Below are 24922 nucleotides of genomic sequence, written 5' to 3'. Positions count from 1 at the left end.
ACACACACACACACACACACACACACACACACACACACACACACACACAGAGTCCTGCTCACATACTCTCATGACCTCAGCCTTCCTCTCATCTGTTTAGGCAGGTTCGCATGCTTACTCTGACAGTACAGTCACCTACGTGCGGGCGCAGTCTCAGTCACCCCTTTCATTCCCCCTCTGTTTTCTGCTTCTCTATTTGCTTCCTAGTCCTGCCTCCCTGGATAGTTGGAGGTCAGGCACACTGAGGGGACAGAGGAGGCATGGGACTCTTGCTCTCAGCTACACCTAGAACCGCATTCCTCCCACCCCACCTCCTGGCTGCCCCAGCCCCTCCTCCAGGGCCTGGGAAAGGTGAGCTCCAGCTTCCCTCACCCCACTCCTCCCACACGTTCTAACTGAGGGGACATTAAAAAGTGCTGACAGGGCAGGGGAGAGGCCACCTGCCTGCCCGCCAGTCGGACCACTTTCATCTCAGCCGCCTCCTGCCAAAACCACCCGCCCTGGCCTGCCCTCTCCCAGGTCCTGCTTTATTAATCTGGCCCTGTCTGGCCAGCCAGGCCTGCCCAGGCGCCCTCCTCTCCCCTCTGCCTCCAGCTCCAGCCAGCGGGGGAGGCTCCACTCCCTGCGCCAATCATCCCAGAGGCTGTGGAGAGCGCCTCCAACAGTCTCAGGAAGCTTGTTCTCCGCTAGATTTACTGCAGGAGACAAGGTCTTCCAAGCTGCACTCCCAGACACACAGACACATCACAGTCCTACATTCACATCATACAGCAACACACAGAACCACCCACAACGTCAGCCACACCTGCTGTTATTACATCAAGTTAGACAAAACACCCAAAATGATAGGCACACATAATGACACCTAGAGGGGCCTTACATGGTTACCCACGGTGGCCGTCATTTTGAGCATACGGCCAACACATTTACACACAGCCCTCATGCGTAATGACACAATGCACCAACATCACACACAAAGACACACTATCACTCATCATGTTGGTTGCCCATAGTGACAAGTGAACAGTACCTGCCTCATAGCAGCACTTAATAACTTAATATTTATTGAATGAATAAATGATACAGTAGCAACACACTCACACACCAAATGCACATGTACACCTTACAGCTGAAATGCATATGCCACAAAAAGTGGAAACTAGACCTGCTGAGAACACCCCAAGCAGCCTGTGACTGAAGTCAGAAAAGCAGACAGGAGGTGGAATGAAAGGAAGTCAGTTGAGACAGGGTTGGGGACAGGGCATTCAGTTACCTTTTACAACTGGAGACATCTTTTCGAAACAATCTAATCCTCGAATAAAGCCCCAGCACTCTTTAACAGCCCTTGTAGCCTCATCTGGTATACGGAGCCAGCCGCCTGTCTGCCCACATTCCCGCCTCCCACACTACACTCTAGCCTCGCTTGTTCCCCCACCAACATCGCTCCCTCCGGCCACAGGGCTTTGCATATGCTGCTCCCTCCACCTGGAACACTTCGGTTCTCTATTCTCCCAGTTTACTTTTAGCTCTGGCCTCCAGGTTACTTTCTAACTAGGTTAAATCTCACATGCTACTACAGACTGAATGTCTGTGTCCCCCCCAAATTCATATGTTGAAACCTAATCCCCAATGTCATAGTATTTGGAGGTGGGGCCTTTGAGAAGTGATTAGGTCATGAAGGTAGAGCCCTCATGAATGGGATTAGTGTCCCTATAAAAGGGACTCGAGAGCTCCTCTCTCCTTTCACCAAGTGAGGACACAGTGAGAATGGTCATCCCATGATCCAGGAATTGCGTCCTCACTACACATCAAGTCTGCTAGTACCTTGATCTTAGATTTCCCAGCCTCTGGAACCGAGAGAAATAAATTTCTATTGCTTATAAGCCACCCAGTCTATGGTATATTTGTTTGAGCAGCTCAAATGGACTGATAACCACTTACAAGTCCTCGTTTTCACACCGTTGATCTTCTTCGTGGTACTTGCCACAGATGTAGTTTTTCTACCTCTGGCACTAGACTGAAAGCCCTATGAGGGCAGACAGTGACTGCTTTTGCTTCCATTCACTACCAGGACTGGTACCTAATAGTCCAGAGGGCCTGTGTACTCAGTGCATAGTTGGTGCTCAATAAACATCTGCTAAGTAAATGAATGATCAACACAGAACATAAAAGAACACCAGAGAGACAGCTCAGCTAGAAGTTAACAAGTCCTAGAATGCTAGAACTGGGAGGGATCTGAGAAAATCCTGAGTTTTTGTTCTTGTTGTGTGACCTTGGGCAAGTCCCTTCATCTCTTTGGGCCGTTTTTTCACCTATAAATTAAGGCATCAGACTTTCAAAATGTGTTCTGTGGGACTCTAGGGGTTCTCAGGAGCATCCAAAGCTGCTGTGGGCAAAGGTTGGGGCAAGGGTGAGCAAGTTTGCTGATAAAAGCCACTTCTACTTTTAGCTGTGTGTATGTTTTTTCAGAATTGAAGAATCTAAAGTTTAAAATATTCTTTGAGGGGCGCCTGGGTGGCTCAGTCGGTTGAGTGTCTGACTTGGTTTCGACTCAGGTCATGATCTCACAGTCCGTGAGTTCGAGCCCTGTGTTGGGCTCTGCACTGACAGTGTGAAGCCTGATTGGAATTCTCTCTCTCCCTCTCTCTCTGCCTCTCCCCCATTTGCTCTGTCAATATAAATAAATAAGCTTTAAAAAATATATTCTTTAAAACTTCTGTACTAGGTGATCTCTAGCTCCATTCTAGAATATCACAATGCAACAGAAGCAAAATGGTTCCAAAACAGTAAGATACCAGAGCACATGCTGCAAAGTTACCTAAGTGGAACCCCACCTGCAGAATCAACAGAGGAAAAGACCAATAAGAATTGAATGAGCCCAATTGGAGGAGGAGTCCTAGAGAAGAGAGTTTTCAACATTTTGTGCTGATTTCTAACTCTGGTGACGGACTCAGACACCAGAGAGCTGATGAGGGAGGGATCAGGGCACCACTTCCCAGGAGGACAGGTGATCAACTTGACCAGTCAATAAAGAGCAAGTCTGGCCTGAATGGGAGTAGCAGAAGATTATGGAGGAAGGGGGAGCAGAGTGCAGGGTGGTCTACAAGCTTCCTGAAAAGCCCACACACGTTGGGTTTTTCCAAATAGGAAAAAACTCTATGGTCAGGTCACCTAATGGGAGCAAACTGTATCCTGGGGAAGGGAAGACTGAAGGCGCAGGAAATCACTGAGCCTGGAGGGCTGGGTAGGAAAGCCAGATGAATCAGAATAGTTACGGGACATGGGCTCCCTGTTCTTTTCTGTGTTTCTTGAGGAAGAACAGAGGAAATAGCCTAAACTGGGGGGTTGGGGAGTGTGCAGAGAAAGGCCAGAGGATTGAGTCTGGAAAAATCCATTACTTTGTACCTAAGTTGAGGATAGTTACTTGGGAACCCCTTAGATCATAGAGGAACCTCCTTTCTGGTTTCCCCCCCTCCATCAGCCTCACCACTGCCTCTCTCAAATACACCCTCTTAACCTGCCTTCAGAACCCCAGTTCTGCCCCTCTCATCTTGAACTCCAAAACCTCCAACTCACCAGCCACCTTCACCTACCACCCCCTTTCCTCAGTGGCTCCACTGCCTGACTCTGCCCTCCACCCTGCTGCTGTCTTGAAGTCACTTGCTCTGAAAGCAGTCAGACCCTGGGCCTTTTCTCTGTGGAGCCTGGCACTAGTGAGGCCTCCAGGAAGCTCTTGGCCTCCTAGTATCCTGGCCTCTCTCCCAGCAGTTCTTCCTCCCTTATGTGCAGAGAAGGCCAGGCTATCTGAAGATTGTAGCACTTCACATCCTCTCCCATGACCAATGTATCCGCAAATAGGACTTCAAATTCAACCAGCCACCCCACAGGAACGGCCCTCAATAGATGTGGATTACTGACTCCCAAATCTGTACTTCAGTCCTGACTTCGAACAGTGTCTCTGGCTCCTCACATCTCTCTCCTCCCTATCATCACCTTAAATCCACCATAATCACCATGTCCCAAACACCAGACGTGGGTCCCAAACCAGCCCACCTCTCCCAGAATTCCCTCCCAGATCAGTGCCTGCCAGATCCAGCCCCAGCCACTCTCCATTCATGCATCTTCATGCTGGGAGTTTCCTTAGTGTTTCCACTTACTCCAACCCCAAACTCTGTCCAGCTCATGGCTGTTTCTTGCCAGTGTTTGGCCTCAATCCCCTAACGAGTCTCCAGACCCTCCCTAACCTCTTCCCTGGCTGCACGAGTATCTTCCTAAATATAACCTGCCCCTCACCCAGAACCCCACAGCTCTCTACCTCTCCGGCTCTGTGTCCAGACCTCTTAGCCTGGCCTTAAGGGGGTTGGCCCCAGCCTACCTTTGCAGACTCTCCACCTTCCCCTCTAGGGAGCCTTGCTTCCACCAGGGTCTGGTCCTTCCCAGGCCCCTACATATCTCTAAGTTCATTCCAAACGTCCAGCACTTGCTCAAGCTGCTCCAATCTCCGAGTAGCACTGCTGCTCTTCGGAGTTAAACCTCAAAGCATCCTTCCCAGATGGGTTTCTCCTGAATGTTCTCAAGTGGGGTGTGACTGCCCACTGTTAACACTCCTGGGTCCTGCCTACCAAAACGCCAAAACCCAATAGCTCCTCCAGGCCACTCTGGTAACAAAAATGTCCCTGGTTGAGAACCACTGGCTGGATCCTATTCTTTTACCTTTCCCCCACTACCTGACCCTCTCTAAATGACCTGTGCCCCAGGACCTTCCTTCACTTTCCTCAAAGTCTTCAGTTTCTGTTGAGAAGCAGTAAGGGACAAAGACAACAATAAAATAATACTAATTAATGGCATCCCCTTAAGTAAGCAGCACTCTCTATGAGGAAAGTGAGGAGAGAAATCAAGTTAACTTATCCAAGGTCACCTACCTGGTAAGCAGCTAATAAAAAGGCATAGCAGAAAATAGACACTCGAGTCAGAAAAAAATCTTTCAAATACTAATTCTGCTACCAACCGGCTATGTGACCTTGGCCAAGCTACTTTCCCTCTCTGAACTTCATTTGTGAAATGGTAATAATAATAGCACCTAATTCATGGGGGGGGGGGGGTGCTTGTGAGAATTAAATTCATTTATATAGAACAGTGTTTAGTACAAAGCAATGCTCCCTTTATGCATCTCCTTACATTTTTCTCTCCACTCAGAATCCATCTCAGATACTTAAAAGGAGTAACAGTAACTCCTCACATTTGAATCCAGGCCCTTGACCCCCACATTGTATGGCTGCCGCTGTTCCATCAAGCCCCCGTAGGTCAGGATCTGACAGCTGTCCCTCTGTTCCCCTAGCAAGGTCCCTCACTGCCCTCATGGTGTCCTGGCCTCTAGGCTCCTGACACAGTTGTAATATGGTTACACTGTGACTGGCTTGCTCCATCCTGCTCCCAAAGGCACAGCTTCAGACCCTGCCCAAGACCAACCCCAGCCCAGCTCCACTGTGTCCTGGCACCACTGGGCAATATGTTAGACATTAGACTACTTTGATTCCACCATTGCCTTCTTCTATGTTCCTCCAGCCCAGCCCCACCCCAGGCACCTTTACTTGAATAAGCTGACCTCAATCATGACTATTTTTAGATCAAAGCCTGGGTCCAACTGGAGTTCCTCACCTCACCCCTTTCTTCACATCTGAGGCTTTGACCTTTTAGGCTGTTTCCATGTCCTTCCTTTCCCTTCTATAACTGGTTCTTCCCGGTGTCGTCTTTCTAGTGACATCAGTCTCTTCCTCTCCAATGGCTTCTTCTCCTCTGTCCACAAATCTGTTTCTCTACCTCTAACAAAGCTTCACTGTAGCTTTTCAAAATAATGGACTGCCTCCAGTCCTGCATGTAATTTTCAAAGGATAGCCTATATAGTCTACCTTGCTGCCCGTATCTCTTCTCCACCAACTCACTTTAGCCCCTACCATTCTGCTGACTTCTTAATCACCGACTCTAATGACCTTCCTTACCCCCACCTCCTATTCCAAACTCTTCAGAGTTCAAGCCTGTGATCACCCCATGTCTACCTCTACTCTCTTGGTTAAATTTTTGATGCCCTGGGAAGTGCTTCTTTGGCATGTTCACACCTGTCCCTGTAGCCCTCTTCTCTCCATCTCCTTGGGCACTCTCATTTGCTTCTTTAGACTCGATCCTCAGTGTCCCTACAATGAGCCCAATCCAGTTCCTTTCCTCTGGCCTCCAGCCTCATACCTCCTGCTGCACCCAGACCTTCCTGCCCTTCTCTCACTCTGCCCAGCAGTGATCAGTAACCTCTAACCAAGTGGCCTCTTTATTGTCCCCCAAACCTTAGATGGATCCAGGCCTCTGTAGCTTTGCTCCTCTGTGGCAGAACATGTCCCACCCTCTAATCCAGTATTTTTTTTTTCATAAAATTATAGAAGAAAAATAAAAATAAATCCTACCCATTTTAAAGTGCAGCCTAGCCACCCCGCTCTAGGGAACCTTCTTTTGTAGGTGTTCATCCCCCTCTGACCTAGGTGTTTACTGGCAGAACCCACAACCCTACTCTACTGAGTCTCCTTTTTCACTGTGAGTCTCGTCTCCCACATCAGCTTCTGGGGTCCCCAGAAACTTAGAAAGCAGAGTGTCCGCAACAGGTGTCTATCCCTCAGGACCAAGCTGAGGGAGACTGCATCAGATGGTATTTAAGTTCTCTTCCAGCTCCAGTGTTCAAGGATTTGAATTTGAGGATTCTTTCTAGAATGTTCCTCTGGGAAGGTCTTCAGAGTTTCCGGAAGGTGTTTTCAGTTGGCAGACATCCACATGCTTGCGAGCTGCTGACAAGAGTGCCCCCTTTTGGGGAGTTGAGCCCCAAGAGAAATTACACAGGTCAAATGTTATTGTGTGTGTAGGCAGAGGAGATGAGTGTGTCCTGGGGACTGACTCCTTTCAAGTCAGTCATGAAATCCAGAAAGGAACTTTTGAAAATCTCATTGCATAAGCTAACCTTCTCCTACACGCACGCGCGCGCGCACACACACACACACACACACACACACACACACCCTTATGCCCTCTGGGGGCAAGAAAGTTCCCCCAGAAGCTCTTAAGGAGCATCCTCCTCCCTCTTACTCAAAAAAAAAAAAAAAAAAAAAGTTAGAAGGCTGAGCTCAATGCCTCATCACAAATCACAAAGCATGGCTGCCCCCACGGGGCTTCACTGAGCATCGCAGTCTCCATCATTATGTCTTCTTGGCCCCATCATGACAGAACAAACCTCAATCTCCAGTCCTCCAAGAAAACGTCAATGTACTCCACCTCAACCTCTCAGCTTCTTCCCCTCCCAGTACGCTCTAACCCCATTCCCTTCAACACATTACACCCAGTGCTCCAATACACCAACACCCCATCAAGTGGCCCCCAGCCCTAGTGCTAACACTCCAATTCCTCTATAGCCCTCAGTATACCCAATCTTCTCAGTTCTCAAACATCCATTTTGAGCTTTAATATCATATCCCCATCTCCAGACCCATCTTCCTTCTCCATCAAGGCTACAGTTATCTGGAGAGCAAGCCTGTGTACTCTTGCGAGCCCAGCCCGACGATCCCCACTGTCCCTCCTACAGGCTCCAAGAACTAATGCATATTAACTAGGTCACCTTCCATGTCCTAGGTCAATTTCTCAAAATGTGGTCAGAGAACCATGAACATCAGAATCACCTGGGGAACTGGCTAGAAAAACAGGTTCCTGGGCTCCATCCAGAACTACTAAATGACTGGTGGTGGGGTCAGAAATCACATTTACAATCTTGTCTCATGATTCCTACACCGGTTCAGAATCATTGCCCTAGATGCCTCATTCAATCTTAACAACTCCATGAACTTGGCATTGTTATTCTACTTCAGTTAAGGAACCCAAGACATATAAAGCTTAGGTAAGTTGGTGACAGTAACACAGCCAGTCACTATGGGGGATTTGGGTTCACCCCGGATCCCACTGTGATGGAGTCCTTGGTGTCCCAGGAACCCTCCTGCCATAGAAGCAGCCCTCTGCAGCTTGTGCTCCGTGCCAGGGCAGACAAGAGGTCATGTGCGGAGTAGCTCAGGTTGGAGTATGTGGCCGTAATAGGAGCCACATCTGGATCCCACACGTTTGTGCCCGGGCAAGCTTTTCCTCACCTCAGTCGTCTTCTTGGCCACACAGAAGTCCCAAGTCAAACACGACTAAGCTGAGTGCCCCCCGTGGGCTCCCCATAGTGGGGAGTGCGGAAAGTGCAGGTGCAGTTGCAGCCAGGCCACCCACTCCGCTCTCGCCATTGGCTCAGGATCCATGTGGAGCGAGGGCGCCACGTTGTGACCAAAATGGGGACTGCACATCCCGGGGGAGAACGATGAAAGGTGGTGCTGGAGATGCAAATGTGCAGCTTCCTTCCCACTTCACTACCCCATTTCCTACTTACTCCCATGCTGATCCCCATTCTAGACCCCATCGGAAGTAACCCTTAGTCCTCCGACTAAGAAAGGCCTGGGATGAGACTCACAGGCCAATGTCTGTGGGTACCCACAAGATGGGAGGAAAGCAGACTCCCAGATTTTTTCCCAACCTCCAGAGAAGTGCTCGAGATACACTTTGTATCTTTGTTTGGGTTCTGATTATACACCCCTGCTCTTCATCCCAGAAGCTCAGCACCCGAGTTTCTAGAAAGTTTCTGGCGGTAGTCAGGCCCACTGCCATGCTGGCTGCTTGTCAAAATATTCTCATTTGTCACTGACCTCCTTTAGAAAAGAGGACCCAGTATTCCAGAGGTGGCCTGACAATCTGAGAAAGCAGTGGAGTGATGGCCTCCCTTGATCTGGCTGCTTTTTGGTTAATGCAATTCGTGACTGTATTAGAGGTTTTAGCAGTCACATCACATGGTTGACTCCTATTGAGTTTGCAGTCAACTAACCCCCCCCCCCCCCACCAGGTCTTTCTTCATGAACTGCTGTCAAGCTGGGCCCGCCCCCCGCCCAGTACTTATGTCATTGATTTTGTTTTAACCTAAGTGCAGGACTCTACATTTATCCCTGTTAAATTTAATCTTGTTGGTTCCAGCCCAGTGTTCCAGCCTGTTGAAATCATTTTGAATCCTGACTCTCTCATGCAAAGTATTAGCTGCCCCCTCCCAGCTCTATCACCTGCAAACTTGATGAACCTGCTGCCTTGGTCAGTTGTCAATAAAAATGTCAGACAGGACACAGGCCCAGACTGATCCCTACAGCATGCTGCTGGAGACTTCCCTCTGGCCTAGGAGGACATGGATACATTAATCAGCCCTCACTGGGTCTGGCTCTTCACCAAGCAACATGACCATTTGGTTCAGATGTTTCTGCTATGTCTACAGATACTGTGAGAGGCTATCAGCTGCACTGGTGGAAATTTCTCTTGCCCCAGGCTGTGACCCCAATATCATGACTATGCCCTCTTTCCAAAGTAGATAGTGCTATTTATTTAATTGTAACATTAGGAGATTACAGGCCCCCAGTGGTGCTCCCTCCTGTATCTCTTGTCTCTGCAGATATTTCTGAGCTTCAGGATCTCCCTGAGTTTAAGCAACTATTGCCATTTCCTATCTTATCACCCTGTGCCTTCTGAGACCCTATCCTCACACCTAAGTTCTCTCCTGTCTTCTCTTCTGCCTTCACATATATGCAGTAGCCTCCCTCCTCTAAAAAGCTACTAGTTGCCTCCCTAAACTATGGTTGGCCTCTGCCTCTTTCTCTTGAAAATCCAAAACTCACCTCTCATGTCTCCTGAACTGTCAGTAATCTTCCATACCTCAGGCTAGAGAGAGCAGGTATAATCTAAAGCAGAGAACCCGGGCGGGGGCGGGGGGGGGGGGTGAGGAACCCTCACACACCAAACCAAAGTGAGGCTGTGGTCAAATTATAAAGGTGATCAGGAAATTCACAAGAACTGAGACATGATTTAAGTGCCTAGGCAAAATGTCTGGGCAAGAAAAGGCCTGGAACTGGTCTGGTCATAGAAAAGAGCAGCAAAACAGGGAAGTCTGAGCCTGGAAATTTCTCACATATTTCCTAGAGGGGCTGAATCCCGTCCTGGGACCAATCCAGGTGGGAAGACAGCCTAGCTGGAGTGCAGACAAGAACAGAGAGGAGGTTGGGGCCTGCACTTTTCCTGAGCCCTTACCCAAGGCTATGAACCAGATGTTGGAAACCTCAGAACCTCTAGTTCAGGGGTCACATGCTTAAAAATCTATGGGGCCAGACAGGTCACAGAAATGAGACAAACCAGGGATAAACCAGACAAACCAGAGACACAGTGACTATAGCAAACTGGAAGAAACACCCCCAAAAGAGTGGCAGCTACTCGGCTCCAGCCAATTGTCCTATAAATTTTATTGTCAGATCTTTTGATTTTCCAGACAGGCCAAAATCTGGCTTTTTAGATGGAAATTGATTTTAAATGCTAATTAAAAAAACTTTAAGAAAACATGTCTGTATTTCTGATTTGACCCATGTTGGCCAAATTAACTGCTGCCAGTTACCTGGTACTTGGAGAGGCTAAAGACTTGGCTTTGTGATAATACTACATTCCCTGAGTTTTCTGATATCCATATGGGTGACTTTTGTGTAGAGAATATTAGTTTTAAGATATTAGTTTTAAAAGGTATATTCAACTTTCAGAGTTACATAAACCTTAGTTTTGCTTATGAAACAAAGGAGTTTGGTTGAATGGAAGGTTAATGTATTTGATTTCCTCAAGTGCTTCATTTATCTGACTGAAATAAACCTTCCCAAGCACTTATTATGTCTCCAATAAATTAAGTTTATAAATATAGCAAATCTTAAATCATTTAAAATGTTCCAAAACTATATAGAAACTTAGCAAGATTTCAACATAAGATTCAAGCCTAAATAAATTACTCAACGCTCTTTAATACAAATGGCACAGGGGCACCTCTGTACCTCAGTCGTTTAGCGTCTATGGATTTCGGCTCAGGTCACAATCTTGCGATTGTGAGATGGAGCCCTGCAACAGGCTCTGTGCCAAATGCTCGGAGCCTGCTTGTGATTCTTTCTCTCCCACTCTCTTTGCCCCTCCCCTGCTGGCCTGCTCTCTCTCAAAATAAATAAACTTAAAAATGAAAAAAAAAAGTATAGATTCCTTAAAAGCAAATGTAGTAATGCTGTGGCTTTGATGTTCTTAATTAAACACTACTAGCCTTCATTCTAAGTCCTCCAGTGCTAAAAGATGCGTGCCTACCTATCAAAGAGGCAACTGATGCTGCCCCATATAGTTTTGAGGTCACCTTCTCAGATGGCTGAAGGTGTAAACCAGAAACTCTGGTTGGACCAGTGACTGAATTGTAAGATGGGACCCAGAAAGTCCTACTTGTAGCCTCTGGAAAGCCCTACCAAAGGACCTCCATTATTTAAAGAGGTGGCCACTCAAATCATCCCTGAGTTCTATGCTCTTCAGTACCTAACTGCATTTTCTCACAGAAGACCAGAACCCCAACTGGGCTACCATATACCCTGGTTGGGGTAATGCATATCCTTGGCTCTAAAAACATCTAGAAGTCTTTCCATCTTGAGGCAGCTGGCTGGTTCACTCAGTAGAGCATGTGACTCTTGATCTCAGGGTTGTGAGTTCAAGCCCCACGTTGGTCATAAAGATTACTTAAAAAACAACAACATGTCTTTCCATCTTGAGGATAACTGCTTTCTTTTTATATTCTTCCTTTCTGAGAGGACCACAACTCTTACAGGTATTGAAATGATAGCTGGATGAAGGCAAGACATCTTCATAACTTTGACTTTTAGTCACTATTCCTAAGGTTCTTCTGGCAGAACTCTGGTCTTCTCACCCTTAGTTCACTCTGTCCTCCACTCCATACAGCCTCTGCTCAAATGGCTTTCCCTCTAGCAGTCAGCACCCACCTTTTTTTTTTTTTTTTAATATGTTTTAATATTTATTTTGAGGGAGAGAGAAACAGAGTGTGAGCAGGGAGGGGCAGAAAGAGAGGGAGACACAGAATCCGAAGAAGGCTTCAGGCTCCCAGCTATCAGCACAGAGCCTGATGCGGGGATTGAACTCACAAACTGCAAGATCATGACCTGAGCCGAAGTCAGACACTTAACCGACTGAGCCAACCAAGTGCCCCAGCACCCACCTTCTTTCTTGAAATTCTCACCTCTCAACGTCACCCTTTGTTCATCCACCCCTGTACCAACTCAATAATGAGAGTCCCCGTACTGCACCCTCAACACTGTGGGATTGTGCCCCCTTCTCCACAATTCTTCCCTTGCCTTTTTCTTGCCTTAAAGGGCAACTGATCTCACCCTAGAAATCTGATATTACTTGTTCCTATTAAGGTATGGATAACTGAGACACTTTTATGCTGGGTAAACTGACGCTTTCTTGTCTAAGGGGAAAAGAAGTGAAAGAAAGGGAACAAACATTTACCGGGCACTTACTAGATAGGCACTAGGCGGTGAGGCAGCTCATTCATTCCCAACAGCCACATGAAGAGGCCTGTTAAGAAACCAAAACTCAGAGATGGTAAGTTATCTGACCATCTCAATGCTGGGAATGGTAAAACCAAGATTCAAACCGAGTCCATGCCAACTCCAAAACTGCCCTTTCTCACCACACTGCTTTTTCTTCTTTAATCAAAATCCTTCCTAGTCAAACATTGGCAGGATGAAAGAACAGTGTACTGGTGGGAAACGCTGCTTTACTACTTCCTCCTGAAAACGTGGGAGGCTCTACTCTGTGAACTGTTGCAATTCTGTAACTCACCCATTCTGGAAACGCTCTCCTAGACCCTCACCCCAACAACCACCCAGTACTCTGTTTAGACGGCATTTTCATGTATACTGTCCCATCTACACTGTAAGCAAGGTAGTAGCAGTATTAGCCAATTTTAAATATGAAGACTGAAGCATAGACACAAACATCCCCAAAGTCAACCAGCCTGTGATAAGTACATCTACATGTAGGTTCACTGCCCTTGAACCTTGTTTTCTTTTCACTCAGCCAGTGTCCTCCACAGACACTCTCCTGTCCCATTTCCTCTCTCCTTCTGGGAATTAGGTGGTAAACTAGAGCTTAGGTCTCTGCTTCTGTTCCCCAAGACCCCGTCCTGGCAAAACCACCTTTGTCCCCAGCCCTTCCTCCCACAGACATTCAGGCTCTTCCAAAGCCTTATGATCTTTTCCATTTTGCTCTTCCACCAAGCCATCTCCTGTGAGATTCTGCTTCAGGTGTGGTATCCTGAGTCAGTAGGATCCAAAAGGCCCTGCTGCCAGCAGTTTCCTTCTCTCCAAATACTAACTGAACACCGTTCAAAGACACTCGGGTCTTCATAATAAACCACTTCCTAAGTGCCCACACTGAACTGGGTATTTTTACAACATTCCCACGTACTCGTGTAACAATATTGCAAGCCATGTGCTATTTCCCAGCCCTCACAGGTGAAGCAGCCAAGATCAAGAACCCTCAACTCACCTAAGGATGGAAGCAGGAAGCAGCAAATAGGGATTTCAAACCCGGGAGGCACATCTAAGGCCTCTTTTCTTATTAAGACATCACACAAACCCTTGTGAGATCAAGGACCACAAACTGACTATAAAGTGGGTAGGATGTTGCTCAAACACCACTGTCAAAAGCTCACTATTTGAAAACTTAGAGGGAACCTTCTTAAGTCCATGGTCCTGCTGCCTTTCAACTAGTATGGTGGCCTCTGCACCAACCTCCTTGCCTCAAAGTCCCTGCCTGTGATGCCGCCAGCTTGCACACACCTTCAGTGCCTCTTACCCCTTGGCAGCAGTTCTGACATTTTCTACTGTCACTGCCATTGTTTTAATATTATAGAAGAGAGATTCTGGAAGACCATTTCCCAGTGATGGTGGTGTGATAGGGTTCTGTGAATCAGGTCACCGAGAAGGGGCAGGGACTCGTAACATAAGCAGGAAAGTTCATACCTCTGCTCTGCTCATGAGTTGACAACTAGACTTACCCTGAGACTGGAAGCAGGACCTGCTGCTGGAAAGCTAGATGAGGAAGAGGTGAAGCCTTTGAAAGACAGAAGGGCTGACGCTTGCTATCAAATAGTCACTCTGCTAAGCCTTTCTTTACAAACCGTATTTCATACAGCCTTGACAACGTAGTAGTTATCCCCATATATATGAAGGAGTTACAAGCAGTCTGTCATTTTGCCCAAGGTCATACAGAATGACAGATCTAGGATTCAAAGTCAGGTATGCAGAGCCCTCATTCTCAATCACTACCCTATGTTGCACTACACACTTTATATTGGAGAGGTAATAAAAACCTAGCCCAGATATAGCTTACATTTTGGGTTAAGGAGTAGAGCTGCCCTTAAGGACCAAAGAGAAGGCTTTCAGGGCCCGGAGCCAAAGAAATCTAGAAGTGAAGAGGTGAATGCAAAGCGACTACAGAATGGCCTATAGTCCAGGAATGACTTGGCACAAGCTAGAGAGGGGTCTTCTTCACCCATGGGGCTGGGGACCAAGGTTAGAGGCAAGAGGTTGTGTGTGGCTACAGAGGGGGCACTACAGAGAGGCTCAGCTCATAGTGGGGAGGAAGGGAGTGGCTCAAAGTGGGAGACAAAACCTAAGAAATCAGGAGGATGTCAGTGTGGAAGAAGCTGAGAATTCCAGGCAGCCAGAATATACCTCGGGCTGACTTCTGAGTATCCAGCATCTCTTCCAAGTAGGGTGGCAGAGTGGCTCCAGAGGCCAGAATGCAGACAGATTTCTGAGAAAGAGGACAGTGGAAAGGTTACAAGGGAAGCAAGTCCAATCCATCTGTACTCCAAGACAAACTTGGGCCAGCCACCAAAATGATTTCCAAAGATTTCTGTGGCTAACCAAAGGGTTTTCTTCTTTTAGGGTCCATCATCTGGCTCCTTTCTAGGTGTTATTAACAGAACCCTTAAACATGGAGGAGCAGAGGGTTTGTTTGGGAACTGGGAGAGAAGCCAGAGAAGAAAGGTATGCCTTTCGCTACTCCCCAACCTCTGGTTAACTTCTAGATATCAGCTTAGCCTATGTTATTTCCTGCAGGAAGCCTGCTGTGAACACCTAGCTTCTCCTTTGCACATCTGTAATGTTAACTGCCTGGTTGGTGCCCCCACTGAACTGAGAGCACACAGGCACAAACTAGCACCGGGTCTGGAACAGAAATGCTCCAGGGCACTCCACAAATGGTAGCTGTTAAGACTCTAGTCTGATATTTTTCTGGATTCTCTTCTAAAAGCCCCTCTACCCCAGAGCTATCTTAATACACATATAATTTAAATACAGCGAAGAGCATGGAATAAAACTGAACCAAGGAGGTCGGACTTGACTGCCTTGGTGTCTCACAGTAGGAAACTGGCAAGAGCTTCTACAGGGGTGATGGAAACTCTTTCAGATGCCCTCACTCCTCACATAGCGTAAGGAGAGCTCATACCTGATGACTTCTCACCCTGGCCTTGGGCTGGTGTTGAGAGTGGTAAAGTCTGGCTGTCTAGACAGAAGGCATCAGGCATTTCCCTGTTTCCCTCCTTCTAGGACAGGTTTGGGTACCAAAGCCCTTCTGTCTGCCTGCGACTCGATGTGGGTGTCTCCAGGGCATGTTCCTTGTTCTTTCCTATGGTTTTCTTGAGAGAAAAAAAAAAAAAAATCACTGGAAATCTGCTCACAAATCACTGAAATAAAGTTTCTGAATAAGTCACATAATAAACGTAACCACCACCACCACAGCCATTTATTAAGTGCTTGCCAGGTACGTGCTAAAGCTTTACAAACATCGCTTCAGTTAATCCAACAACCCTGAGGTAGATGTTTTCAACACTCCCCCTCGCCCCCCACACATATCATTGTAATTGAGGAAACTGAGGCTCAGAGAGGTAAAGTCAATCAACAAGGTCAAACCTGGCTGATAAGTGGCAAAGCTAGAAATCTGAACCGGAACCAAACACATCTGACTCCAAAATCCATGCTTTAAAACACTATGCTAGGTTGCTTCTATTGGAAGGTAAGGACACATGCCCCTTCCCAAAATACTACCTAAAACCCAGACTTCGGGTGGGGAAGAAGGCAAGGCCTAGTTTTTCTCACTTCTTTAATCAGTTTTTGTGCCTAAACACTTGGAGGAGTGGAAAGACAATCTGGGTAAGCTGACCACTGGTCCCTCACCTGCTATCCCAGCTTCCGTGGCTTGTCTCCTCTAAGACCTTCGCTCCAGACACAAAACTACTCAACATGCTGTTTCCGTCCCAGCAAGCGCTGAAATGCGGAGACCAGCCAAACTTGGTGACTCAGAGCATAGCCAAAGATATCACAGACCAGGAGACATCCACAATATGACCACAATCCCTGAACTGCTTGCTGGACCGTAAGGCACACAGATGCATTCGGATGGAAACACAAAACTCTGCTTCTTCCACCCTGGCTTGCCAGGCCTGGCCCCACTCCTGGGGATTCTCCTACCCAATCCCTCCTCATGATTCTCCGTTATCCAAGACTCTGGGTACCCTCCCCTCACCCATCTTTGGAGGCGCCACTGGCCATAGATCCTCAGGCCTCATGGTTGCTAGTGTCTAAGGCCTCGTCCCCTAAAAACGCACCAAAAGTGCTCAGTCTCCACTAAGGACCCCAAGACCTGTGAGGATTAAACAGATGGCTGAAGACTAGCAGAAGAGCCACCAGAGTTAGAAAAGCTAAACAGGCTACACAGAATGAACAAAGGAATGCTACGTGGGCAGAGTAGGCACAGAACAAACAGACTAACCGCAGGTCAGAAGAGAAGATGACTCAAACATGCTCAGGGCTGATCCCAGGGAGAGGGATCCTAGAGAAACTCTATCCCAACACTTGCAGCCATGGACGTAGCTTTTGAAGAGAGGGCAACACCCGTTCAGGAAAAAGGCCCTTGGTGGAGACTGGACAGAGGGAGGCTGAGTAGGAGAAACTGGAGGAGCCCTGAAAAGGGAAACTGGAACATCTCTTCAATGCAGGAAGCTTGAGAGGACACCAGAGAAGTCAGCAGGGACTGGAGAACGAGCACCGAAGGTCCCAGGGAAGGACAAGAACAGGGTTGAAAGCCCAGGGCCCCTGGAACCCCATGAGCCACTTCTCAGTGCACCCCGGCATCCATCCTATTTGGGTAAAACTAGTCACTGAGGGCCATTCCCTGCAGCCCTACTAAACTCTGCATCCGATCTGGAAGGGTAGAAGCCACAGAGGTAGGGAACTTATCAAGGAAGAGAAACAGTCCTGTCTGCGAAGTTCACATTCTGACAGGAGACAAGGAACCACCCTTTTCCCCAATCTTTGAGGGAGCTTCTAATCTAAGGAACCCACCACATACAAGTCACAAAACTGAGGAACAAATACCAACTAGTGCAAATTAATACAGTCCCTGAAGTTTGAAGACAGAGGAAGAATGAACACAGGTACCACAGAGACCTGGGAAGATCCAGGTTGGGACTGTCCACACCTTACAACTCAGCCCACTGGAGGTGATCTCATTACCTGTTCACATATCTGGGTGGGGCCTCAGTGCCCTCCACGCAACTACTACGGCTGAACTGACTGGGAAGAATCAACATTACTCCCTGGGGAGCCCAGAGGTTTGCTCTCTACTGATCTTCCTCATCTCTCAACAATCTCTCATCTTGTCCTCACAGGGTGCACGATTCATGGCTTCAAAACCGCTGGTTGTTTCATGTGGTTTCCTCTCCAACTAAGTAGAAGCTCCTACAGGATAAAAACTAGGTTTTCTCCACACCCTGTAGCGTTAGAACATAACGAATACTTGTCACAAGAAGGGTATCTGGGGTGTTGAATTAAAAAATTTTCCCACAAACAGCATGTCACAACTATTCTGTTGTTATCCTTTGCCCTATCACTTGCAATGGACACCCATCTCTCTCTCTTTGATGGCTCATGCCTATATGTGTCCATTCCTGTATCCACCTCAGGCTGGGGACTGGGCCCACCTAGCCTGTCAAGAAATATCAGCTCAGTCGGCTCGTGGGAACAACGAAAGGGTACGTGGCCCAAGAGTCTCTGGTGGGGGCAGAGGGAGGGCCTCCCCACACTGGGCTGGCCCACTGATAAGGATCCTTCCCCTCTCTGTCTCCTAACAGATTCAGATTAATGATCGCTCATTCCTAATTGTCAAATTTCTTTTCCTTCATCCTGTGTCTAATCACCAGTGACAGAAACCATTACGCAAATGAGAGCAGACGACTTCCCCCAACTGTTCGCGTTGGTAAAAACCTTGTAATTTAGAGCTCTGATTTGTACGGGAAGCTGGTCTCCCCCAGGCATCCTGGGCATCTGCTCAACTGATGCCCAGAACAGCCCCCCTCCCTCCCCCGAACTCCAACCCCCCAACAAATATTTGACTTCACAAAACAGTAGTTTCCTGTGTACCTGCTGGTATAAAAATGGGAGCCTGCAATATGGCTGACCTCCGTTCAGGCCCAAAGGCCCACCTTTCCTTGGTGTGTCTGCCTCTACACTGCTGGCCAGCACAGGAGTAAGCAACAGAGCAGGTAAGTTTCCTCAGCTGCAAGGAGAATTTGAGCCCGGACAGCCCTAATCTAGGTAAGTGAGGGAAGGAGCCTAGATCTCTTCCTTGGGGGAAAGGGAAGCAGCAGAACATGAATCAATGTTCTTAGTTATTATCTAGAACTGAACCTTCAATCTCATAGGTGCAGACGTGTGCTGGGAGAAATTATGGGGCCCATTCAAGGACACACAAAAAATGCACTAGGATCTAGAACTCCATTTCCCCACAGCTCCTCCCAGCACTCTGCACTCAGAACAGGGCTTCCCAGTAGTTTTCCCAAGAGGTCTTTAGCTGGAGCCCAGAAGAGCTTTTACCCTGAGCTGTATCTCATGCATCTTCTTGGGCACTGCCCAGCGGGGTGAGATCCGATGATGGCTTGTAGTGCAGAGGAGGAGGAAAGGTAGGAGAACCAACAATTTGGTGGAAAGGGAGCAGGGGGTTTGCAGCCAAATAGCACTAGGTTTAAATCCTTACTGCCATTAATCACTGAAACTGCTCTAAACCCATCTCTTTAGCTGTGAAGTGAGAATACCCACCTTGCAGGATAGTGAGGAACAAGATAAGAGCACTAGGCAGGTGTCTAACTATCAGGGTCACTATTATATTATCCATGGATCAGGACCAATCCTATAAAGGATCCTCCCCCTTGGTAGCCTTAGGTCAGACCTGTGTCAGCACAGCACCCAGCAAGGACCAGCTGAGTGGCACATGCCTCCTGCCGTACGTCACCCTCATCTTTGAGGGCTGAGCCAGGAATGCAGCAGACCTGCTAAGGAAAATGAAAATAATCTATCTTTCAAAGTTTGACTGTGGTCAAGTTTATCATCTGTCTGCCTTATTTTCTTTGCTGCGCTCCTCTTTCCCAAAAGAGATAGAGGGATGGAGATCACTGCAATCATATTTTCCAGCATTGGCTATATTTGAAAGAACTACACTTGAGAAGGTACCGTGTTTGCACACCCACGCTGCATCAGAGAACCCCGGAATGGGGCACTACAAATAGACGCCCCTCCCCAAAATACACACACAGATGCACACACACATACACACACCCTCTCAGTCCATCAGTGCGCTGTAACTGTAAACTGAGCTTCGGGACTTAGAGCCACAGCTCAGACAATGAAAGTAAACCTTTGGCAAAAAAAAAAAAGGGGGGGGGGGGGGATAAAATCAGTTTTCCAACTCCAGCTCCTCTTTCCTTCCAGGAAGAAGGGGCATGGAGATGGGACTGGAGGTGAGAAGACACAGGGCCACCACACTGCCCAATTCCAGGGGTCCCAGTTCCACTGAGTCACGTGACTGATGGCCCTTCAAGTGGTGCAGTGCCCAGCTATAAGCTGCGGCCCTGACACGGGTTCCCACAAGTAACAATGAACAGGAAAAAAAAAAAAAAATTCCACTTCTGTGCTCCATCGGTTGCCCTGACTTTCAAGAGTGTTTGTGGAACATTACAGTGGGGTCTGGCAGAGGCTCTGGCTTTAAGAGGCAAGGCTACATTTTTGTCCTTGCCCTGAGGTGGATGACAGTGGCAAGTTAGCTGCCTAAGCTTGACCCCATTTCATCTACTCAGCCAGGAAGGACTGCAGAAGAGGACGTGGCCTGGGGAGTGAGGGTCACAGGGCCTGGACGCTCTAGCCAGTCAGCCTCAGGCAGTTTGCAGTGAGACCCGAAGAGTGTCCAATGGCTAAAACTAAGTATAAAAGCTTTAGGCTAGGTCAGGCGGTACTTCCCTGGGGCTCACACTGTCTGTCCCACTGGACAAGGTTAAGCAGTGGAGAAACCTGGTAAGCAGAGAGGCAGGCCAGTGTGGACACACACACGCATGCACACACACACCACACACACATCCACAGAGGCTTATACCCCTAGAACCTAGAGAAGCCACTACAGGAGGACTCCCTTGGTACTCAGCACAGGGAGCCAAGAGCTGGTGCTGAAAGAGAGAAGCTGTATGTGTCTGCAATTTGGAACTTATACATAATCCTTGGTTCTCGTATCCCAAGGCTGTTTTCTATGTATGGCTTGAGCTTAAAGGTCCGAGTCAGAACCTTGTCTAATTCTCTCACAGGAAGCCTACCTAGGCTCATAGAGGCAAGCCTCCCTCTCACTTTCCCCACGAAGAGTCCCGGTGGCCATTCCCACCCAGCCTAGAGCCTGACTCTGCGAAAACTGGAAGGAGGCAGACTGACCTGATGGTCAGGAGAGCTCTGGCCCTGCAGCCCAGGTGTGGTGGGCGTCCAAGACCATCTCCTCTCTCTCAGGCTGAGGCACTGAGGTTGCAGGAGACAGGGCTGAGAGCCAGCAGCGCCATCCTGACCCAGGAGAAAGCAAGAAACAGATACATACATGCGTGTGCATGCACACACACGCACACACATCCTGAGGGTGACAGACTGACACACACAGATGTGATGACAACCAGAAGCTGGGACTCCACACACTGAATGCAGGACCTTAGGGGGCAGAGAGGGAAGATGCTGGGGCACAGAGGCAAGGGCAAGAAGTCCCTCCAAATGGGAGTGGAGTGCCAACCACCCTGCCTTGCCCCAAACACCTGCCTCCAGGGCCATGGCAAGAGTCCAGTCCATTAAGTGCAGCGTGCAATACTAGCGCCTGGAGTCTCCTGTCCTCATCAATGAAGCGGTGTGGACGGGCTAGCAGTCACCTGGCAGGAGGCCTCGACTCCTGGCAGGCTAGTTGTATCGACCCTTGATCATTGTGTTCAACAAGGGCCCCACCTGTGAAGAGACATGAGGAGCCAGTCAGAACTGCCTGTCCCCTGGCCCTGGAACCAGACATGGTGTGTCTGGAGGCATTCGATGTCCAGCCAAGGGCAGGGACAAGGCTTTCAATCTTTAAAACCCTCTAACCTACTCTCTTCCTGGAAAATATTCCAGGACGTGGTCCCCTCCTCTGGGTCCATCTTGTAATACTTTCCCTCTCACAATACCTTATAAGCAGCACCAAACTGACAGGTCAGAGGAGCCACCCAAGAGTGCCTGCATGTTTCTTAAATGTGATTTAAGAAGGTTAAATGCCTCTGTATCCTGAAACGGTCACCTGCAATTGGGGCTGGTGCCACCTCCCAATCCCACAGGTCCTCTGCATGCTGAGGCTATCCACAGGAAGAAGGCAAGAGCATTACAAATACCTCCCCTGGGTACCCAATGGGCCACTGGCACACCTGTGTGGGAAGCAGGTCTCAACATTACCTAGAGCAGCCTTGGCACAGCTGGGAGAATGTGAGGAGATGCTTTACTGCTCGCTTTCCGTTCCAGAAGAATCCCCTCAGGGGTCCCCAGCTGGCACACAAGCCCCACGGGGAACATTACCACTAGCATGGAACAGATTATAATTGATCCACCAGTCAAGCCCAGCTCTCACCAGAAAACAAAGATTTTCTGAACACACCCATAACCTCTATGGAGAGAAAGGACACCAGACACTGAAACAGAGGAGCTATGGAGAACGTGACACCAATCCTGACTTTTCTTGGTCACTGCCCACTGGGCCACAGGAGTGCCACCTTGGGGCAGCCACATACCTCTTGTGGGTTCCCCAAGGCCTCTCCAAGCATCTTCTCAATGTTTCTCATTATGGCCACTTTCTGATGGGCTTTGAGAGGATATTCAATTCTCTTAGGGGTGGGGGCCCCCTGCAAAGGAAGCAGCAGCTCAGGAAATGCCTTTAGCAGCAGGCTTCAGTGTAACCCACCGTTCTAGAAGCTTCTTCCCTTTTAAGAAGCCCAGTTCAATCCCATCCCTCTTCATCTCCCCAAAGACCTGGGAGTCACTTGCAGAGATAGCGAACCTCCCCACCCTGCCCCCAAATCATTTATTACACCTACCTCACCCCAATCCCATCTAGGGGGAAAAAACCCATATTCACCTTATACCAGAAGTTCACAGTGATGGTAATCCCCCCATTTAGTAATGACTCTATGTGATGCCACCTGCAAGAAAATAAACATGCTCCTGTTTGCCACCAATATTCTTTAGAGAGAGGAATGGAAAAAAGTGGTAAATTCCAGCTAGGGCAAATAACAAGGACGTTATCATTACACTTATTCTGTGAAACACACCCGGGACCAGAGGCAGTGGTGTTCAGTCTCCAAATACAAAAGAGCCAAGAACAGTTTCTCCAGCCTCAAGCCTCTGGGATCTCTTTTGACCTGAGGAATTGTCATCTTGTCCTAGAGACAGGGAGGGTTGTCATTTCCTCCATGTTCAGTACGCTCACATCTGGATATGCCAACCTTCCTGTAGATCAAAGAAGACCAATCCTGCCACAACTCAGAAGGGACAAGATACAGTTTTCCAGGGAATGGGAAAGAAAGCTCCCAAGAAGCCCCCAGTCCTAGCCCCCTCCTCACCAGTACATTGGGATGTAAAGAACATCACCAGGGCCAACCACTGTTTCATAACCAACCACGTTCTGGAAATTGGGGAACCTCTCGTAGTCAGGATTGTCAAAGTCCACCTGAGAGGTTCAAGAGAAAGAAAAAAAAAAATCAGTCAATCACCAAATCTTTATCATTAACTATGATGTACTAGTTTGGTAGTCAAAAAAAAAAAAAAGATGGCTTTAAGAAAAAAAGATGTGTTTAGAACTCATACCTGACGGAAGATATCATACAAACATTAAACACATTCTCTCTCTCTCTCTCTCAAAAAACAATGTTATGACAGGCCATGCTCAAAGATTAAGTGATAAAGAATCCTGGGCCTCAGTGCTCCTGAGATTAGAAGCCAATCATCACAGCTTGCAAGTCAGAAAACCTACTCATGGCCTGCCAATATGAGGAATTAAGGATGCAGCCTTCAACCAGACCTTCTGAAACTTTCTCCCACACACGTTCTAGCCAGCAAAAACTCCTACATTAAGTGGCTAGGCAGTTTTCTCAAGAAAGGAGAGGACCTCTCTGGTTGGCCATAAAATCAACCATATACTTCTTTTAGATGCAGGAAAGACAGTAAATGATATATCTCAATTCTATTCACCCTTCTCCTTATCAAAAAGAACAAGCATCCACGACAACAGAAAACAATTATTAAACCCAGTGGAGACATACACATTCAAACAGGGTAACCAGAGTCCACAGCATCAGTGATGGAGTTTGCCCTCCGGAATTGCAACAGGACTGTTTATCCTTATATACATTTGGGATCACCACAAGGGCCTGGATGATGTGAACTATACTGTAAAATTATCCTGAGTTTATCCGTGGGGAAGGGGAAAAACATGCCAACCTTGTATCCCAAAAGAGTACTATACCCTCCTCAGACCACACAAGCTCACCTGGCTCTGTCTGTCACACGGGTGATGAACAGGATATGGGTACAGGCATTCAAACTGATCCGGAGGGAATAAAATGCATCGCTTGTAGCCTTTTATCTGGGCAAAGAAGTTCTGCTGCTCATCATAGTGAGCAGGTGTCACATTTCCTGTGGGAGGAAAGACAGGTCTTATTCAGAGCATTGGCTCTACTGCATAGGCTGAAACTCAAGGCCCAATGCTGGAGAAACCCAGTCTGCCCTCTCAGCTAAGGGTTCCCAATCAAAATTTCAAGCAGAATCAGGGAGACTGCAATTACAACTCTCAGCAAATTCAGTGTTGCGCTTTCAGTGGGTAGTAAGTTGTTTAGAAACCATCACTGGCTAAGAGTTCACCATAAATTGGAGCAAAGCAAACTTTCATAAATGATGCTTCTGTCCTTACTAGAAGCAGCAGTGCATCAAGATAATACTCACAAGTCTGGCAAAGTAGTATACTGTGCATACTAGTACCTTTCTTGACTATGGTAAGAATTCAAGAGTAGGAAACTAAGAGTCAGAAACAACCGAAATGACTGGCATCAACAACACACACATAACTTCTTTGATGGGATTAACCGGTCATTCCAAGTTGTATGAGTATGTATTTGCCTGGAGTAGCTCTTCTGGAGCTCAAAGATTCTCAACCTTTGCTCCCACTTCAACACATCTACGGGACGCAACACTTCTTAGAGCAACAGTGGGGCTGTTAATTCTCATGAAGGAATCGGGAGAGTATATCGGATTCCTGAAGAGTGTTGTATAATTTTTATAAAGCTAATAACTTTATTTTATTTTATTTATTTATTTTTTTATACTTACTTTGGAGAAACAGAGTGAGACAAAGTGTGAGCAGGGGAGGGACACAGAGAGGAGACACAGAATCTGAAACAGGCTCCAGGCTCTGAGCAAGCAGTCAGCACAGAGCCTGCTGCGGGGTTCAAACCCACAAACTGTGAGATCATGACCTGAGCCAAAGTCGGACGCTCAACCGACTGAGCCACCCAGGCACCCCTAAGGCTAATAAT

General features: G+C 47.8%; 1 protein-coding gene across 5 annotated transcripts in view; it reads right to left on the bottom strand.

Annotated features, from left to right (window-relative positions):
• HIF1AN (hypoxia inducible factor 1 subunit alpha inhibitor) overlaps positions 1–24922 on the bottom strand; it is a 77050-nt gene that overhangs the window by 46254 nt on the left and 5874 nt on the right. Inside the window, exons 4-9 of one of the 5 annotated variants that reach the window (XM_049646490.1) lie at positions 23881–24026; positions 22955–23061; positions 22471–22534; positions 22127–22237; positions 15472–21320; positions 9–14775 (exon numbers count right to left, since the gene is read on the bottom strand). In XM_049646490.1, coding sequence (XP_049502447.1) covers positions 21276–21320; positions 22127–22237; positions 22471–22534; positions 22955–23061; positions 23881–24026 — 473 coding nt within the window. In that variant the 3' untranslated portion in view covers positions 9–14775; positions 15472–21275. The other 4 variants (XM_049646489.1, XM_049646491.1, XM_049646493.1 and 1 more) reach the window with 4 other exon arrangements.

This window comes from Panthera uncia, chromosome D2, assembly GCF_023721935.1.
Source record: "Panthera uncia isolate 11264 chromosome D2, Puncia_PCG_1.0, whole genome shotgun sequence".
In the NCBI taxonomy this organism is placed as follows: Eukaryota; Metazoa; Chordata; class Mammalia; order Carnivora; family Felidae; genus Panthera; species Panthera uncia.
This window is presented reverse-complemented; position numbering and strand designations above follow the sequence as displayed.